General features: G+C 37.1%; 1 protein-coding gene across 2 annotated transcripts in view; it reads right to left on the reverse strand.

The window, feature by feature from the left end:
* Positions 1 to 6,746, reverse strand: part of LOC115237713 — a 214,584-nt gene extending 207,838 nt beyond the window's left edge. For both annotated transcript variants that reach the window (XM_029810943.1, XM_029810942.1), the window contains exon 1: positions 5,499 to 6,746. In XM_029810943.1, coding sequence (XP_029666803.1) covers positions 5,499 to 5,739 — 241 coding nt within the window. In that variant the 5' untranslated portion in view covers positions 5,740 to 6,746. The remainder of the gene's footprint in view (positions 1 to 5,498) is intronic.
* Between the last annotated feature and the right edge of the window lie 15,497 nt (positions 6,747 to 22,243).

A 22,243-nucleotide genomic window follows, 5' to 3' on the forward strand; every position in this document is an offset into this window, starting at 1 on the left:
GCTCTTCCCTATAATGCTATGGCAAGCCGTTTCCCTCTGCGAAGCGTCCATGACGTGAGAAATGGGAGAGAGAACTATAGTGAACATACCATATATGAGTCTATCGGAAATTGAACTGATCAATTGCACTTCTCGTAAATTTCTTCATTCTAATATCGGAGCATTAATTATAATAAAAGCTAAAATCAAGCGCGTGTGTTTAAAATCAAGAAATTTACAAAAAGTAAAATCGATCAGTTTGGTTTTTGAAAAGCTTAGATATATATAAATGTACACCGAGACAGTTCTAAAATAATAAAGATTAATTTTTATAATGATTTACTTTTTACGAATCAGACTTCTCAGTTCAAATTCTTAATCAAAAAACGACCTTAAACTTCTATTTGCACTTTTGCAATTTTTACAATCTCTTATATATTGTTTATTAGAAAAGTTATAGATATCTCGACTATTCTTTCAAAGCATCCAAAATCTCCTTACTCTCAAAGAGCAAAGCTTTATCGCGACAAAGACTTATCTCATATATGTACGGATCGCGAATGAAAATTGATAAAACGCCCACGTATAATTCTGGCCGCGGAAGCGCCGGCGAGAATCACAGATCGCTTCTCGCACGCGGGATAAGAAAGTATACCCGTGGCGTTACGTGACTCCCGTACAGATAACAGCTTCCATACACGCTTCCCCGGAAATCTTGCAGCGCGCTTGCTTTCGCAGTTTCCACATTCGAATCCCCGTAACCACTTTCGCCTAAAGCTCTCCACTCATCGTCAGACACGACGCGGTGTTAATTTTAATGATATGCCTGAGTTTGGCGGCTCGTGAAAGCCGCTCCGTGAATACGCGTTTATACGCCGGTAATTCGTGAGTCTTCCCGTAGATCATATTTCTAAGGATGATGCGTGGGAGACCTAATTCATACGGAGGATAATCACGTAGCGCACATCGTGGTATCGTACATGCATAAAATTACGAGACAATATATAATGTAATATAATACAATATAATAGAGAAATGAGATTAATCGAGTAAATTCATGAACATTTTGGGGAAATCTTAAAATCAACTATATAATACATGATTAATCGTTTTCAATCAATTGTATATACATCTCTTTCCCAAATCTTTCTACTATATTTCTGTCAGAGATCGCGATATAACGACAAACATATATAGAGTACATACATAGAAACATATAAATTTCCCCTAACTTATAATAATAGTAATATATTTTATAGAGTAACATTTTTATATTACAATGCAACACATGATATAATATATTATAATATAATATTAGTTATATATATCATAATCTAGTTTTATTTTGTGAAGAGCAGGATTACCATAAATTCGGTTGCCATTGATCTTTGTTCCGCTACGACAATTTGCATGGTTCATATTACGGCAACGGCTCAACGACGCGTGTGCTCGCCACATTTCAAAAGCGCTAACTAGTTATAATAACCGACCGACGAACTTGCAAATATCCAGCTTGATACACTGTATCGCTAATCCATTGACGAGTCGTTCACCTAAATTACGGTCGCTGTGCGAAGCTTTACTAATATTCCCGATATATTTTAATTATTATTACCATTATTATTATTATTGTTATTACCATTATTATTATCATTTTAGCTCGTGCTAAATTTTGGTAAATTATTCAGTAAAATTAACAAAAATTTGGGGAAACAAATGTAAAATTTAAAAAAAAATCGTTTTCAATCAATTGTATATATGATACATCTCTTTCCCAAATCTTTCTACTATATTTCTGTCAGAGATCGCGATATAACGACAAACATATATAGAGTACATACATAGAAACATATAAATTTCCCCTAACTTATAATAATAGTAATATATTTTATAGAGTAACATTTTGCACACATAAATTATATTTATATATACTGATTTATATATATTTATTAAATTATGTTTATTAAAGAATATTATATTACAATGCAACACATGATATAATATATTATAATATAATATTAGTTATATATATCATAATCTAGTTTTATTTTGTGAAGAGCAGGATTACCATAAATTCGGTTGCCATTGATCTTTGTTCCGCTACGACAATTTGCATGGTTCATATTACGGCAACGGCTCAACGACGCGTGTGCTCGCCACATTTCAAAAGCGCTAACTAGTTATAATAACCGACCGACGAACTTGCAAATATCCAGCTTGATACACTGTATCGCTAATCCATTGACGAGTCGTTCACCTAAATTACGGTCGCTGTGCAAAGCTTTACTAATATTCCCGATATATTTTAATTATTATTACCATTATTATTATTATTGTTATTACCATTATTATTATCATTTTAGCTCGTGCTAAATTTTGGTAAATTATTCAGTAAAATTAACAAAAATTTGGGGAAACAAATGTAAAATTTAAAAAAATTAAAAATTATTATAAATATATTAGATTAAGTATCAGATTTCATTATTAGATGATCAGATAAAATGTAAGATTTTATTATCATTTAACTTTATTTTGCACAAAAGAAAGTAAATTTATACTTCTCACATTTTTTTCCTTCATAAAATAAATATAAACTTTCATTGAAATATACGGGGTGAATAATTTATTATATCTTTTCTACCCATCATTACGCAAGATAAATAAAAATCATAAATCGAGAAACGCATCCACTAAATGATATTACTTTTCACAAAATAAAAACATAAACTTCATTTCAGCTTCGTTTGTACGTAAATATTTAGCCGATGAGGAGTTTTTCACTCGGTTAGTTATATTGCACTTTTAGACACGATGAACGTTTAACCGACGTTTTCAAGTAACATTGTACGACGAGATCGTCGTCCTTTTGCTAGCGACAACCGATGAATTTCGCGTGTACCACGAGCGATCGTTACCTTTGATCGACCATGCGACGTTTTTTAATCGCGTTAAACGTACCATCGTTGTCCTCAATCATCCAGCTTCCACATGTCAGTCTTCCCCTCCCCCGCTTATCCCTTCATCTGCCCGCCGTACATTTTTCGTCCATCGAATACATACTCGCGCGGGCCCGACCTTCTCGAGTCTCTCTTCTCGGTGCGCGACGTCCGTTGTTTTAATTAAAACCAGATCAAAATGACGCGAAGCCTGCGCGACGGCGTTTCAACGGCGACGACTTTCAATTAATTCAATGTCGGTCTCGTCGGCCGATACGCCGATACGATGACGATCGGCGCCGACGCGATTCGATGTCCCATGAACGTTACGAAAGAACTCGCGAGGCTCTCTATTCGCGTCGTCCGAAAGTCTTGCATCATGTTACGAGAGCAGGGATGAATATTCCTCTCGCAGCGCGTATTACAATCAAGTAAAACAAAGTAATAATGGCTTGTATAAAGTAAAATAATGAAAATTGTATGCATTTTTTCAATATAACAGAGTGCTTTGAAATATCATGAAAATTTTTTTCACTATTCGACACGTACATGTTGACAAACATATCGTGTCCATATCCTGATAATTTTCGATATACATGCCCACATACACCCGATATAGTTAGATGACATTTTTTATTTAAAATAGATTTTTACATATGAAACGTTTAGTTTAATATCATACCGATTTATATTCACGGTGCAACATTATATCATAAATAGAAGAGAATGGGTGTAATGCATTTCCATTATTTTCTGCATAATCTCCAAACAAAATGTTAGGTAATTAAAAAATAATTATTATTAATGTAATTTTAATATAGAATAATTTTAATATACAATAATATACAATAATAATTTATATATATGTGCATATACACATATACCGGTGACTTCCGGTGAGATCCGGTGAAGTTGATAATTGTTTATGATCTTACCATGGGTTGTGCATGTTACATGAGCAAGTATTAAGCTACGTCTATTGATTAGATAACTATATTGTTCTTTGTCTTATATTTATATAATGCAGTTACTTGAGATGAGCACACAAGAAGAGAGTCTGCCCGCAATATTGCGACATGCAGGAAATTTACATTAACGTCTTTTAGTTCACCCCGTATACACACAATGTATGATCATAACGCATCGTATAACATTATTAATCGAAGCACGCTCAAATAATATTGCGATTTTATTATCGATTATGTGCATTTATCCTTTGACTCGTGTCAGTTTTAATAAAAACTAAAAAAAAAAGAAAAAATTATATGGTTCGTGTCAATATTAATGAAAAATATTTATCAAAGAATTCAAACACATGTGCGAAAAAGAGAGAATACAAAAAGTATTCCCTGTATATTTTGAAATTACGTCGATCATCGCGAATCTCGAAGCGTGACAATAGCTGCAATTTTACGAATATATGCACAACGAGATAGAATATTCCGATCGCAGTTATTCCCGCTAGTCATCGCGCCCCGATTGCCCGAAGCTCGTTCCTCTGACGTCGACACAATCCGGGTATGAGAGGCGAGAATCGCGCTAGTTAGCTCCGGAGATGAGATCCGGGGAACCGATTGGGTCGCGTAGCGTCTCGTCGCTTAGTATGCGTCTCCGTTTCTCGCCATTACTCGGACGATCTCTTAAATCCCGTACGCAGTTACGGCGGTCGGGCATCTCGAATACGAAATCGACCGGGTCGCATACACCACGGGGTATCCGTCGCTCCTTTTCGCGCAGTTCGATAATCAGAAAAATTGGAAGCCGATTTTTCGTAGAGCGAGAACCGAATCCCTAAAACCCTGCCCTCTCCACAATCCCTCTCCGAGCGATTCTTCGATACGCGATGGAATATTTCGCGGATCAAACTTGGAGAATTCACCGATGGATACGTTTCTGTCGACTCGAGTATTAACGACCAAAGTTGGAAAATCGAAGGCGCGATATTGGGTTAGGAGGTATCGGCAGAATTTAGAAGATAAGAGACGGTCTTTGAACGCGCGCATCCGAGTACAAAAACTATAAATAGCTTCACTCTGTTTCGAGAAAAATTAGAAGCGCGACCTTTACACCAAATTAAGCTGAAAGAAGTTTAGCAACGTTTTATTAAAATAGAAAAACTGTATATTTATATCGAAAAATGTGATGAGGATACTGTCTAAAATTAAAAGAATAAAATTTATATTGTCATTTTAATGGCAATTCTTGTTTTGATAATCTTTTCTGTTATACGTTTTTCGTCAATGTTTATTATTATATTAATGTTATCTGTAAGAACTTAGCTTCTCTCTTCACAGATAAGTAATGATCCTTCGAATTATCCATCTCAAATCCTAATATTAAAATACCTTATTTACATTCCAAATTTCTGGTGTGGAAACGGCATGTCAGAGTCTGAGGCTATTTATCAATCATATCGTTGTTCCCTTCGAGCCATTCTAGCCGTTGGATTCCGACTGAGAAAATAAACGCGCGCGTGCACACACATACACACACGCGCGCGCGCGCGCGGACACACAACTCATAACTCGAGATTTATGAATGTCCTTTCGATCGAAGCACTCAATTAGAAGGAAAAACACTCACCTTTGCTGGATATCGCCGCCGCGCCAACAAATTGTATGGCCAGGACAGCGCCAACCAGAAGGAACTTGCCGGAACCACCGCGTTTCGCCGCAACCGATCCACTTTCGACGCCAAATGATCCCTTTGATGCCCGGTGACCGCCGGTTCTCGTTCCCGTTCGAGGGTGGCACCTTCGCGACCCTCGGCCGTCATCGCAACTCCCGCAGTCTGGTCGAAACATCGTCGTTCTCGTCACAGCCATAACCGCGATCGCTTTTAAAATTCTCCTTTACGATTAGGATGTTCCGGTCGTCACAATGTCACTGCACAACGTCACTCCGAATCACTCGGGAATCAAAGATGCGACAGAGAAATCCGTCACACGACACTTCGCAGCAATCGGCTGACTCGCAATCGTCATAGATACGATCATCGACACAGTCACACGATCGGATAAATCACTTGTACACTGTGGCCCGCACTGTAAAAGGGTGCGCGACACCTTAACTGTCACGATTGACAAGCTGCGGATGACAGAGCAGGCAGTAGAATAGGCAGGTAAATCTTCTCAAACTGATTCCGATGATCAGGGATGACAGATCGTGCGTTCGTCGTTGAAACAAAACGTCTCGAATTCAGCCCTCACACTCGCAAATCCCCGCGGTGTGGCGCGATACCTGGCGCGCCTTCGCAAACCCGCTCGGTTACACCTGGAACTAACCGCGCCGGGCGTCTCCGGAGGGCAGGTCCTCCCCCATAACGACAGGTCTCGCCATACCTTGGCGCGCGGTCGAACAGGGTGCGACGTGAGAAAAAATCGAGATAAAGAGGGAAAAGAAGATCGGAAAAAAAGACCAGTTTTCCTCTCGCGAGTCTCACTGATCCCCAAAAAGCGCTCCCGGTTTCGGGACTTCGGCGAACGCGACTGCACGCGTCGCGACGCTGTTTTCCTGCGCAATGGAGAGGCAAGGCAGGGAAGGGGGAGGATATCAGCGTCGGAGGGGGAAGGAAAAGTCACTCACGCGCGTGGGCGGATCCCACCGCAAATTCTCGAGAAGGTTGATAAGGGCTGCGCGGGGGTGGCTGGAACGACGGTTGAAAAACAGTGAAACGAGAGACGCGAGTGACAGTTGCTCAAACAATACAGATAAAGAGAGAAAGAGAAAGAAAGAAGGTGAGTTTGAGAATGTATACTGAATTCTGAGAACGCGACCGAAGCCGCGTGCTGAAACCCCCAACGCAACGTGCTGCCGCGTCGAGACGCCCGGCGCTACTGAGGTGAAGGAGTAAGCCCGTTCGGGGGTTGCTGCCGTTATGCGAGGTCGGGTGGTAGAAGGGAGGTGGCAGAAGAACCAGCGTAGAGGGGTGATGGTAGCACGGCGCGCCTCGTCGGATATTCTCGTCTCTCTCCGGTTCTGCTCTCTCTTTCTCTTTTTTCTTCTCTTTTCTCTTTTCCTCTCTCTCTCTTTCGCACTCCTTTGCCCATTTTTCTACGCTCTCCTTTTTGTTATATATATATATATATATATATAGAATTTTATTTTCTCTCAGATTTAATCTTATTTTATTGCGCGTAAAATTATTTATATTACTCGTGTGGCTTGTTCCGTTCTCGTGTTCTTCCTTATGTATTCGTTGCTCGCTATTTTCTTCTCTCTGTTACGTGCCTGTTATCGTTCGTATTGTTCTCTGCTTATTGCTCCTAAGGAATTTGATCCTGGGATAGTTAGCAAACTCTTCGCTCTCTATTTTATTCTCGCTTGCGAAGCAAAACACGATACAAAACAACGCGTTGCACCGTTAGAAAAAATTTTCCTATCGTGTAGCGTATAACGCTTTGGAAACAAACGATTCGATTAGAAGCGAATTAACGAATCGCGAGATGGATCGCTTTACGTTTTGTGAACAAAGTTACATAAATTGGCCAGAATGCATGGCATTCGTGCGCGTACAAGCCCCCCGTGATTGTTTCACATATTATTATTTTCACTCGTGAGCGGAATTCTCGATCGAAAACCGGCTCACAAAATTAATGCGCGACAATGTTAGCCGCATAGAAAATTACCGAGTAATTCGATGGCAACGATTGTTACACCGGATGCCTTTTATCGTGATTGACAGTCCCTCTTCCCTTTCGCGACGTAACCGTGTAACATAGTTGATAATTAATGATATTTTTAATAACATAATTTTTAATTAATAATATTTGAATTAATAAATTTGATAGAAATTTTAATTAAATACATGACAGATACAAAAAGCGGAAAATGAAACGACGCGCGATCCATGACGGATTCGATAACTGTTGATGGTCGTTCGAGAGAGCCCACGCACTTGCGTAATTTTTACTGATATCCGTGATAACGATATCATTGTGTCAACCGACGAAAAAGTAACGAGGGAGTGATCAGGGAGAGATCGAAATTGGATTATCGGTATCTGATCAATCGACAATCACGTCTGGCTACGAACGTTCACGCGTAGTCATCGTGTATACACTGCAATGTTGACATGTATCGGACGGATAGCAGATAGATCACTAATTTCGCTCCTCGAGTTTGATTCGCATCTCGAGTTCGAGCATGAATAAACAACGTTCGTATGAGCGATTATGATCATCAGTTAAACGTCTCGTAATAAGCTACATCAATCACAAGTGTAAAATGTCGACTATGTGTGACACATTTTTTAAATAGACTGAATAAACTACTTGTGAATTACCGAGTAATTCGATGGCAACGATTGTTACACCGGATGCCTTTTATCGTGATTGACAGTCCCTCTTCCCTTTCGCGACGTAACCGTGTAACATAGTTGATAATTAATGATATTTTTAATAACATAATTTTTAATTAATAATATTTGAATTAATAAATTTGATAGAAATTTTAATTAAATACATGACAGATACAAAAAGCGGAAAATGAAACGACGCGCGATCCATGACGGATTCGATAACTGTTGATGGTCGTTCGAGAGAGCCCACGCACTTGCGTAATTTTTACTGATATCCGTGATAACGATATCATTGTGTCAACCGACGAAAAAGTAACGAGGGAGTGATCAGGGAGAGATCGAAATTGGATTATCGGTATCTGATCAATCGACAATCACGTCTGGCTACGAACGTTCACGCGTAGTCATCGTGTATACACTGCAATGTTGACATGTATCGGACGGATAGCAGATAGATCACTAATTTCGCTCCTCGAGTTTGATTCGCATCTCGAGTTCGAGCATGAATAAACAACGTTCGTATGAGCGATTATGATCATCAGTTAAACGTCTCGTAATAAGCTACATCAATCACAAGTGTAAAATGTCGACTATGTGTGACACATTTTTTAAATAGACTGAATAAACTACTTGTTCTTAGAGTATATTTGTATTCCATATTTTTCGTATATCAATAATTTATAAAAAAAGAGAGAGAAATTTAAAATGTTGTCAGCCCGAAATTATATATATATATGGTATGTATGATATATCTACTAAATGAAAAAATTATCCTTATCTTTAAAATAGATTTAATTATGTAAATACCTAGAATTACTGTATGTTTATTATTTAGATACCTATTAAGAAATATTTTCATCAATAACAGCGACAAAGTGAGGGAACCACGTTTAATTGTTGAGCTCTAATTTGTTTTATTTTTTAATTAGTATTTTATACTTTTAGAGAGTAGATGAAAGATCGTTGAGAGAATCAAGAAAAGAAAGATTCATTAACATACAGCGCGAATATATTTGTCAATTCTGAATACATTTCCAAGCAAACAAGACGAGTTCTCTAATGATTCTCTCTGGGGGAGAAAACATTGGAAATGATTCCCATGTCGTTTGTTACCGTTTCAAATATTAAAGCGTCCAATTAGTCCAATGGTAACGCGAACTTGGGAAACTGCCGTCTACTCGGCCAGTGCATTAAGCTTTGTCCGCGTGCTACAAGCATTGCGGTCGCGAGCGCAGAACCGAAAGAACAGAACAAACGCTGACAGCGCATACGGGCTGCGTCAGAAATTTCATATTCTGATTTCTCTAAATTAAACAAACGAAATTTAAAACCTGGGAAACACCGACTATTCCATTGTTGAGTCAATGATTATTTTCTTTTTAATTATAAACGATTAAAAATTGTCATCAGAAAGCTTTAAAAGGAAAAAAAAGTAACAAAAAGTAATCTATATTCCTTAATCAAAATTTCAGAATTTGGAATTTTTTTTCTCTATATATTTAAAGTTTATCAAGATATTTTTAATAAATATCTCTCAAAAGTTCAAATGTATCTAATGAAGGAAAATAAAAGAAAGATTATTATGTGAAAAATTTTAAGACTAGGATTTGATAATAAGTTTTTAAAGTATAATATCGTGCAACTTTTGAAATACTTTGTATTTCGGGATATACATGGGACGACATCCGATCTCACGAAAAATCAAAACTCGAGGACGTATATGCTTTACCAGAGGTTAATGCTCGTTGTCCGTTTCCGCCATGCCGCGGGAAACGTTAATTCACGCCGTCGTATCTGTCGTAGAGATGCCGCGGCAGTCTCCGCGGAGCATAGAAAAGAGGAATGAAATACATTATATGAGAGAAACTCTACGGCCGTAGATTGGAACGGACGACGAATATCGTGGCCGAAAAAGCGTGCCGTCACAAACACGCATACACGCCGCTCTCGTCCAGTTACATCGATAAATATAATATTCTTCACTTTATAACGAATTTTTTTTAAATGTATTACAATGAAACGCTCTTTCGGACAGATTAATATCTATAGATGCCGGACGATATCTTTTTAGTATCTATATTTATCAAATACTAATCTAATATTTTCGTCAATATTTTGTCTGTTTCTACTCGAATATCTTTATTCATCATCTGACTGACTCTATTCGTCTGTTTTCACTGTCCGTACTTTATCTGGCAAAAGAAAAAAAATTTAATTGAGGCATTAAATTTTTCAGAGAATTTATGGGTAAATAAAATAACGATGAATCTTGAGCATCTTGTATAATACATTAGACGCGAGATAGTTAGTTAGAAGCGATATTGTTAAATGCTTCTCTTGAATCTTGAATGTACTAAAATATCAACGGTTCTGAAAGTCAAGAAAATGAAGCGTGACGATGATAGAATTGATAATTTTCTTTCTATTTTTTTTTTTTTTTTTAACAACGAGTACAAAGCAAAAAACGCGGGAATTTCTCTCCTTTTTCGCAAAAGTGAAAGAAAATGCGCGCATGAGATTTTTATACGACGCGTAAACTCGGTCGACGCAAGGTGCGTCACAACGTTGAAAGTTCAAAAGTTACACGTCGTTGCACGCCGATTCGCGTAGACATAATCAACTGTCGAGGCGAGAAAAACGCGCAATATAACTTTGCGAAAGAAGCGACGATCGATTCTGAATAACTTAAGGATCTCTCAGGAATCCTTTACAGGGGAAGAAGGGAGAGCGCGCACACCGTTGAAGTTTTGTCTGCAACTTCAAAAGACTTCGCACCAACGCCAATCGAGCGCAAAGTGAGCTTCACGAGCGTTACTTTCTCGCGCTTATCGTTGCGAGAATCACTTCTTTTCTTTTATTCGAATATAATGGAATTTTCGCGGAGTAATTTTTAAGCGAAGACGAAATGCTTCCAGTGTTTTAATTTAGCACGTTCGCAAAGTTTTTGATTCGAAATACTCTTGAATTGTAATAATTGAATTATACGGTGTTATTAGGCTCTTCATATTATGTTCACATGTCTAACATTAATTATAAAATCGCGCATTTAATTGCCTGCGTCCGGTTATTTTATTGTTAATTTAATTTAATCGCTTAATACGATCACGTGCACGCGTGCATCCATTGGCCAATGCGGCGTGTAAATCGCTGAAAATTTGTAAATACCGCATTCAATTACGCGCATCAATTATTTTCTAATCAAATGGTCACATAAATAATATTTACAAATAATAATACGCGCGTAACATTTTAATGCGAATTAAAATGCATCAGTAATGACCGGAAATAACTGGTCGGCAATATTATTTCGATGGAGATATCCATCAGCGGTGCCGCTAATGAAAAGCTAATTAACAACTATTTCCGCGCGCAATCTACGATGCGGCGGAGAAACGAAGTCGCCAATTTTTATCTACTCTATATTTGATTTGGCCACGGGTTCTTTAATAAGTTTCGTCAACTCGCTAATAGCCAATTACGTGTCATTCTGCAAAGTACGAAAATGGAAAATATTTCGAATTGACTCAATATATTTCGCAATGCGAGAATTTTTCATACAAATAATATATAATTATGCCAGAGCGTCATATTAAATGTATTGATAATTGCAGAGAGAGAAAAAGAGAAAGAGAGAGAAAGAGATTATTAATTTACGACATTACATAAGGAATAATGCGTTTTACTTGTAAAGGCAAATTTTATGAATGAACGATGGGAAAACGGCAAGAGAAAAAGATGCGTCTTTCGCCGTATATTTCGCAAAGATTGGCAATTTATATAAATCCAATAGATCACTCGGAAAATAACGGATTTCTGCCGTGATCCAAACGCAAATTTATAGTGACTCTTCAGAAGTGTATGGCTTCCGTCTTCAAAAGCGCATATCGCTATGCATCTCACGGAAAGCGACGAGGAGAGCATTTTCGAGTCTTTCTATGTCGACTTTATTTCTTGAAATCGACTTCGACAAATACGAAAGAGTTCTATTCGCGCGACATCGATTTACATTCTGCGATTAATTTGGGAATTAAATAAAATAATGCATTATAAGTTTCAAATCTACAAAAATGATAACTCATGAATATTATTAATTCCAGATTAATAACAGATTTTATGCCAAATAAAACAATTATATAATTTTCAAAAAACTATTCTTTTTAAGTACGATACTTTTTAAACATGATACATATGTCACCAATGTATAGGGATAGATCAATTATAATGCCAATGGCAATATCACATATTACATCACGCATAAATAAAAGACAGTGTCACCTAAATTGTTGTCGCTTACTTTACACCAAATGTTTAATGTTTTATGAAATAATTTCATACCAAATATAAATTCTCTTTCTCGTGATCGTGATTAATTATTAACAAACGTATTGGTTAATAATGGCTTTCCATTATCCAAATTATTCAATCGAATGCTTCGCGTATTCTATCTATACTCTATATATCAATTGTTTTCCGTTACGGTGATTTGTATATGATTCCGTTCTCTTCCAAAAATAATAATAACAATAAATTATATATATATATTACATCAAGATTATGTATAAAAAAAAGCGTTGTTAGATTTTTTATTACAGCTCTTCAGTTCTAAAGATATTTTAATTAAAAATTTGACGTATAAATTCCTGATAAACTATTTGGTAGCGTCTCGACGATATGCCATAAATATAATCGCACATTTCTATAAAGCAGGTTCAACAAATCTTAGAGATGGCGGCCGGCAAATTGCGATCTATTTTGAAGATATACTGCCAGTTGTTTTAATCAGATCGAATTAGATATATTTACCACATGCGAATCCGTTGTGACGCGTGTTCACATGGAATATAGCGAAAATGGTTCAACTTTAATGGCGATAAATTTTTCAGAGCCGTGTCATTCATATATATATGAAAATCCATTGCCTAGATTTTTCGCTTGTACTACAATGACGTAAAAGATCACTTTGATATTTTTATTTTTAATGTTAAAAAATGTATCAGAGTTTATTAAAATAATAGGACGTATTAGCAAACGACTTTTTAAATCGTCATTAACGCTCATGTCGAGATGTATTATAACCATACATACATAATAGCAATTATAATAAATTTCCCAACAAGCAATCAGCGTGTAATTAGAGCGGCCGTATTTTAAATTGGTAATTGATAACGAGCTCATATATTATGACATTGTAATAATTAAGCGTTGATCCTTCATCATCGGCATGCAGATAGCGCGTTGATTTGATTAAATTATATATATCTATAATTCAAATATCTTTATAAAGTCTTAATATAATTCTGTTTAAAATACATTTTCTACAAAATACCAGAATTTTTAATTCAATCAGTATTACAAAATAAAATAAAAATAATTTTTTGACACGTGTTTCACTGCAATCTTCGAAATTTATTTACGACACCATAATGACCGTTAAAAAATAATTCAAAAATACTCTTATACCAAGAGCGGATGGATATCATTTCTCAGATCTCACATAGATATTCAGCGTTTAAATAAGTTTATATTTCACAATGTTACTGTTAGACCCCGCCGTTCCACGTGAAGAATCTCGTACCGAGTTTTCGTAGACTTTTCAGACGAACAAAGTTGCTCGTCGAATTTCACAAATGGAAAGTCGCATAAAGTCCAATGCGAATTTGGCGCGGCAGATGCTTACTGCGAGTATCACACAACGAGATTCGACGCGGATATCTCCTCGCTCGCCATGAAGATACTTCCGTCATTCGCTGACCCGCGAGGAACCAGCTGTCGCGCCAAAGTTCAGCAAGACAAACGGCTGCTTTTAAGAGGGCTGGAAGTTCGCGCGGTGATCGCTCGTCTTTAAACGGCGAAACAACGTCGAACGAGTTGCAAGGAAATGGAGATTTTCGAACAAGCAATAACGAACTAACTTTACTCCGCCGCCAATGCGAATTCGAGCACGCGATTAACAATCGTAATGTCGGTTGCAACAACATTGTAAATGTCGTTATAGAAAATTTTCAAACATCATTAAAATGCGATATGTTTTTATGTATACATATATCGGATCCTAGAATTAACGATATTAGTTTTAAGGATGGAATTTTTTGAGTCAATTTTTTCATAGTAAAAATTTAATACTTTTTTCCAATTTCTTATAACATTCAAATTTACACACAAATAAGTTTATAATTAATTTTAAAAAAAAAAACATTTTCTAGAATTCTTATTTTAATTTTAAGAAACATTAGTTAGTTGTCAAAGTTAAATATCCTGATAACTTAATATCTTGATAAAGCTTGGACATCAAAAAAAGTAAATTTTAGTTTAAGCAAGTTTAAACAAGAGCTTTTTGCGAAAAACAAAGTCTAATTTTACGTATCGCGGATAACGCGAATGAACGTCGGAAAGCGAAGAGATGTCAGAAATGTCAAAGAGATTTTACTCTCATTGGAGTCCACGCTGCGAAAAAAAACTGCACCGCGGTACCGGACATCGCATAATAAATCTCTTTCAGAGCGCCGCGCGTTTTTCTCATCTTTCGGGACAGACGTAATCATGGATTGTCGCGATAATGTATAGCGAATAATTCTGGTATGTCTCGCATCGGAGATTAAAAATCTCCTCATAATAATATTATAGATCTATCTCTCTCCTTCCTCTCTCTCTCTCTCTCTCTCGATATATCAAAAAACATTTTAACAGTACTTTCTCGGATGCGTTATTAAAATATTGAAAATCGATTTCCCTCTTGAAAAAAGTTTGATGAATAACCGTTACTCATCAATACTTTCTAAATAAACAAAAATTTGTTTTACACGTTATTGTTGTCACACAAAGAATATTTTTATTAATCAAATTGTAAGAACGTATCTTAATGATTTAAATTTCCAAACAAGCTTCAGAGAATTCTAAACTAATTATTCCAGAGTGCAAACATAAGTAGCTCAGAAATAGACGAGAGGTTTAAATGCGTTTGTGGGAGCTCGCTACTTTTCTCTGCTACCGGCCCAACCTTATTAGAATAAAAGCGTCGCATAGAACGGGAAATTAAGTGGCGCGAATCGCACTTCCGGGCTGGAAGTGCTTTCACGTGTCTCGCGACGATCTTCGAAAACGAATTTATTTACGATACCGTGGCGACGGCCAAGCGTGACCCCCGTAATTTCGTATACGACCGAGAATGACCGCCGCAACCGTAAATAAGCGACGACGAGACAAGGGTCTCGTGTGAGAAAAAAAGAATTGGAGCCGGCTGCGCAGCATCCACTTAACAAAAGTTACGCTCGCGTTTCGCCCTACCGCATGTGTCCCTTCGCGATCGATCGTAATCCTTTCCTGTCTCGTTCAAATAAATTAACGCTGTTTATCGAGCGCGAAAGAGATCGGCGTAAAAATGTTGCTTCAACGGAGCGTGATACTTTACGGTTTTTGTACACTTAGTGGTAAGTGCATTTTTGCGTAGATGAAAAATTACGGCTCATCAATAGATGTATACATTAAATTGATCCTTATTTATGATCATTAAAAAAAATTTAATTGATATGAAATGAAATTATTATAAACATTGCTTCAAAAAAAGACAATTATTTAATTGTGCTATAAATTTCGAATCATATTCTTACATAGTATAATATAATGTTTTTCAAAAATAAAGATAGGATACTACAGTTTTTATTTAATACAAAGTTAGTTATCACTGTATCTATTCTATTCAATAATTTTTGCATACTTGAAAGAAATAATCGAATGTAATTTAACGAATATGACATGGTTCTCGCGACTCTCGGTATAATAAAATCGATAGCAAAATTCTACGAATAAGAAGCGATTTGTAAAAGGATTGAATTATTCATGCACTCACACCATCGCGTAACGGATTCGTCGCAAAAGTTATGTAATAGCAGGCTCTCGAATGTCACCGCATTAATTCCGGATTACAAAGAGTCGACTACGAATTTTATTAAATCTAGATCGTCGACTCTATAGCGCGTAAAGAAACATCCGACCAAGAATTTTCCCATTCTTATTTTATATCTAATAGACTATATTCTCTTTGGGGCGCGAGAAAATAAAAAAATAGCCTTATATTCAAAAAATATTTCAAATACGAGAGGTCTCGATTTTTCCCTCCCTGATTGCGCTCGAATCTGTATGAGAAGTTCAGCTCGCGTCTAACTAAACTAAAAATCAGAGGGACCGAAAAGGGAGTTCATAACTCCCCCGATCCGCGCTTTTTATCACGCATTCGCGAAAGAGCGACAGGCGCTTTGAAATTCGCGGCGCGAACGCGGTGCAATCGAATTAATCGGGGCCGTGCACACCCACCGCACCGACAATATAATGCACTGTCGTCTGCGGTCGCAGCACGGCCGAGAGCTTATATCAAAAATCATTAATTGAACGTACTCCGGTTCGCGGCTCGCGTCCAGGGTTCAAAGATAAACCGGGATTAATTAAACGTTCCGCGAGCGAGCGAGACAGGGCGAGTGGAATCCACATCGTGTCTCTCGGGTAAAGATACGTTACTGATAAAAATCCAACGCCATTTCAAAGGGGAAGGGAGCAACCGGAGGATGGTCGGCAGGCCCTGCAATTACCCGTGTAGCCGATGTGCGCAAAAAGCATGCGAGCGACCGAAAACGAGAACGAAGAAGGCGAGCCGATAACGAATGTTGACGCACTCGCGTATCGTGGACGCTCGATGGAACGCTCTTTGCACGTGGGAGCACGTGGGTGGACTATTGTATTTGGTACATACCTCGACGTGATCGTTCGGTGGTCGTAGATGGAGGGCTGAACGATGCTGGTGCACATTGGCGAGCTCGTTACGTCGGCCGATGGTCGGTCAAGAGCTTTCGATGAGATCGCGAAATGAGGAAGACCCTGATGGACAATTATAAAGTGACTGCACAAAGGTAGCGGGAACGAGCGAGGGTTCTTGAAAATCAGGAGAAAACCCTTCCGCGAGGAAGCCTGCATTATGAAACAAATAAAAATTCTGTGTCAATTCTTGTCAATATTTTGACGAACATAAAACAAAAACAGATTTTAATGCATTGGAATAGAGAGACGAAAAATATGAATATTAATAAGAAATAAATATATTGAAAAGCCGAAAAAAGCAAACTTAGCACTGCTCGAGAGTATGACCAAAAGTTTTAATGACGAACAATAATTAAAGGATCGAAAAGAGCGAAATCAGGGGAGTCCTTCCATGGGTAAATTATTCGCAAGGTTAAGTGGATAGCCTTCGAAGGAATCGCAAGTTGTACAATAATTGAAGATACATCGAAAGGATAATTACTACGTAGGCAGTGAACGCTAGAGTGGACGCTCGAGGGAGAAAACAAACTAAACAAGCGGCAATTCTCCGGGAAAGATACGATATATCCGGCAAATTACAAGGCTCGAGAGGGCCTCCGACAAGCGAGTTACGATTCGAGAGCTTCGAGTGCGATATTACACTCACGGCACATGATTTTTTTATGTTTGTTCACAAATCTGAAAAGCGGGGAAAAAATGCGAATATTCTGCGAGATAATTGAAAATATACTATATCTTTAAAAATATTTAAAAAATAAATATAATCAAAATTTTTCGGTAATAACATCAATCAATTCTAAGTTTTATCGTAATTATTAATTCCATTTAATTTGAATATCCCCCGTTTAGTTCAATATTTAGCAGAGTTTGCAAGGAGTTATTTTTGAAGCGAGATATAATATGTGTGTCGTTAGTTTTATGAGAACTTATTAATGGTATTAATTTGAGAAGAACGTTGATAGAACTCGAAAGCAAGTTTCTTAATAATTCTCATCAATAACGACAATCGCGATTTCGCGTGTGTTTTTCGTAACACGCGAAGCGTCGCGTAGACACGCAAGCTTGTCGTAAGAAAAGGGACGGCGTCCTATTTAAACGTACCGTGTGAACGCAATTATAGCGCAATTCATAAAATTCAACATGGTCAATTAAGTAAACGATCCTTTGTATGACCACTATAAATAACGATATTATACGATATTTACAGTATCATCAGCATATGTCTGCAATATATGTAACATAACACAATAAAAGCCATTATCTTTTGCAATTAAAATTGCAACATACACACAAAGAAAAGCACTTTAAATAAATTTAAATTAAATTTATTCAAAAAATGTATTGAACCTTTAAAATATATTATTAAATATATTTCTTTATCTCTCTCTTTTCACAGTTAATTGCAATTCAATTCAATGAAAATGTATTGTGTCTTTTAAAAGACATGATCGTAATTTCGCGAAAGGAGAAAGAGCGTTCAATATTAACAAATCATCTTTTGCAAAAAAAATAATATTCTTTAGTATTTTTCAATAAATAAATGAAAAAAGTTTAAAAATTAAAAATATTAACTCTTAAAATAAAATATTGCGATATAAATCATTTTCAATGGAAATTTAGAAATATCGGGACCCTCGAATATGTGGCCTTAACGCGCTTTTATTTTGAGCATTCAGTCGTCCGATTCTATCGCTGAGTAAGTTCACAACCACAAAGAAGTTTCGCATACTTGACATATACTTTCGCTGTCGCCAAAGAGGCGAACGAGGCAACCAACGTCGCCATTACTCAGATACCCGTTACAAGTAACGTAGTATTGCCAAGTGTACCGATGACGAAATCGCTGCCCCAACTTCCTACTTTTCTCGATATTCGCTTCTAACATACCCTGCGGTGTGTTTATTTTGTAACTTGACGGCGGAGGCTATCGCATTCTTTTTGCTTTCCGTCTCTCTTGATTTCCCGTTTCCTTCGTTTATCACTTCGAAGATTTAATCAAACTCTCGACTCTAGATCGACGGAAATAAACACTTGAATTTTTGTAGACTCTATTCTCTTAATTTAATATAATTTTAAATAATTTTAGATAATATTTCTAAAGAACTAAAGACCCTAAGAAACAAACGTGCAATTTAACAAGCTTCTAATACAAGTTAGCAATTAGCTTAATATCTAAAAGAGGTTGTTATTTAAAAATTTATGGTACATTTCCTGTCTCCAGCTTCCTGCGATATCGACAAAAAGTCGCGAGCTCTTTATGTTCATGACAATTCCTATAATCTTTGCTTACTCCTGCTATATAACTCCTATAGCAAGCTCGTCCTGTCTTCTCTATTTCCGACACAGTTTCATGTCTCCCTCTGTTCTCTTTTTCCCTTTTACTATCTTCTTCCACACTCATACAGCTTCTAGATTCTCGCCGTTACAACTCCTGCTGGCTACTCTTCGTGTTCTCGATCCAAGCTCGAGCTTAGAAGAGAGAAGGAGGAGGCGATCATCGATGGGGAGGAAGAAAAGGGGTTGTAGGTTGCACTATAAGGAGAAATCGAAACTTTGCCGGCATACGAGAACGGCGTTTCTATATGGAAAGCAGTCTGCGCCGAACATGTACGAAAATTGCTTCGCTAGCTGGCTCTAGCGCGCGCCTTCGTTTTCGCTTATTACAATATTTAAGTTGTTGTAAATTTGATATTCCGCTGATAATACAAAGAAGGGGGAACGCGCGGAGCTAAAACGAGCGTGCTGTGTTTTCCTTTCGCATAATGATCGCGTTAGAATCTCATTTTCCAACGGCGCGACCGATGGCAAACGATGTGGCAAGTTTTGCACAGTCTCTCGTTAATTAATACTTAACGTAACCCCGGCAGTTCAACCGCGCGTGCGATATATTTTATGCGGAGACCCGTAGTTTATAAATGCTATCAATTATGCAGGCAAACGTGTAAATAAGCAACGAGTCGGCACGGCGTAAATATTATCGATGAAATCCACGAATCTCCGTGACAGAGACTCGCCGCGATGTGTTGAAATAGGCGATTAATTCGCGTCATTACACGTTGTATTTTATAGAGAGATAAAATTAGTGTTATATATATATATATATATATATATACTGTAAACATAAAAATATCGTGTAAAATCTCGCAATTCTGATCAAAGCTCCAAAATTAGCTATTAACATAATATTCGTAAAATAATACAAAGAAATTATAATAAAATGTTTTTAGCACGCTTTTGTTTGCTTACTTTTAGTTTCAAAATTATATATTTTTTTTTTTTTACAAACGTGAGGAAAATATTATTTCTTGAAAATATTTCTTGAAAATATTATTTCTTGAAAATATTTCTTGAAAATATTATTTCTTGAAAATATTTCTTGAAAATATTATTTCTTGAAAATATTTCTTGAAAATATTATTTCTTGAAAATATTTCTTGAAAATATTATTTCTTGAAAATATTTCTTGAAAATATTATTTCTTGAAAATATTTCTTGAAAATATTATTTCTTGAAAATATTAGGAATAATGAAAACACAGGAAGATGATCCTTTCCTTTCAGATAAAGAGCATACGCTTCGCGCGATGTTACAAGAGAACTATCTTGCTCAATCGAACGTAATCATAAAAGTAATTTGCATCGCGCGCGGTCTTAACCATTTCATGGAATCGAGAATAATAATCGTTCGCGGAATTGACGCTGCTGTTGACGTTAAAAAATGCTAATGTCATAACAACGGAGATCTCAACATGGAGCATCATGCACCGGGGGTGCTTCTGCGTGAATTAAAAATAGAGCGCGACAACGGAAGAGGTGAGGTCGATCACCTCCGCTCGCGCGATATTTATAGCAAAAAATCTTTATGACTCGTCCGTTCTCTCCCACAGGTGGAAAAGGTGTAAAGTGCCGTTTCTCGCGCGGAGATTAGCATCGTAACGTCGGTGCGATGCCGTTGCGCATGGTTCTTACGAAGCTCACTGCAATCTCACTACGTCGTTCGCGTATAAACTTAACGCGTACATCGCAATACGCGAACTTGCAAGCACCAAACTCTGGCGATGTAACTGTCTTGCACCGACGCAACCAGAACAAAGCAACAAGCAAAGCCAAAGCCGCATGTTTTTAATGACGATAAGGCAAATGCGAGCGCATTGCGTTAACTTACAAACATGTATTTATCATATTTTCATTTATTATTAATGAATGATACTTATGAAACAACAATATACGACAGGATTTATAGCGAACTTTGACGATAGCGACAAAATGAGAGAAAGGGACATCTAAACTAGAAATAAACCATCTATATTCACTATAATCAATGTACGTTTTTACAAAGATAGATAGCGTGTTGCCTCTAATGTTTTGCTTTTCCATTTGGCATTGATGTTTTAATTCGCGGAATGCAATGCATAAAAATGACGAATCTTTATATTTTCGCGAAAACACGCGAACGTAAAGTCAAACGTCGCACGCTTCAATGCCTATCGGATGATTCTGCTCGACGGATCGAGAGAATTTAATGCGTGAACGCGGGACACACGGACGATGCGATGCGTCGATAGTGGCGGTCGACTCGAAGTATCTATTTAAGCGAAGCCTCCTTCGCGATATAATCTAAAGCATCGGATTTATAAAAAATTCAATACGTTTCAAGAATCCCTAATGAATCAGAAATTTATCAGAAGAAAAAATGACCGTTTAATAAATGTAATAAATTTAAAAAATTTCAATTTCAACCATTGCTAAAGAAGCAATAGAAAAAAAAATAATCAGCATAATTTAGACGACTTTTTGACTAATAGATTCAATGCATTAAATAACTTTACACGCCTATCATCATAGTTAATATTATCTGCGAAGTGTGAGAACGTGTAAGCGGCGTTTCAAGAATTTTTAGAAGGGGAAAACTTCCTCTTTTCGCGTTCGCCTTTTCAAAATGCGATTTTTCAAGTTTACATTCCGCTGCACATAAAAGACGCAAGATTCCGCAGGCAGTGTCATCCATATCTCACTTCGTGTCTCGCGGTATATAGCGGAGGATAAGTTTGTGTTGTACATTTTGTGGAAAGTCGAAAGTGCCGGAAGTAGATTTTGGGCGTTCCGTGTAAAACATACCCACCCTCTCGCTTTCCACTTGGGTGCGAAACTTCTTGAAGACCTGTACTTTTGATGACGTTATCTTCTCGTGCTCGGGCATTGGATTATGTAATATTTTGGAAG

This window comes from Formica exsecta, unplaced genomic scaffold, assembly GCF_003651465.1.
Source record: "Formica exsecta isolate Colony F162 unplaced genomic scaffold, ASM365146v1 scaffold308, whole genome shotgun sequence".
Taxonomy (NCBI): Eukaryota; Metazoa; Arthropoda; class Insecta; order Hymenoptera; family Formicidae; genus Formica; species Formica exsecta.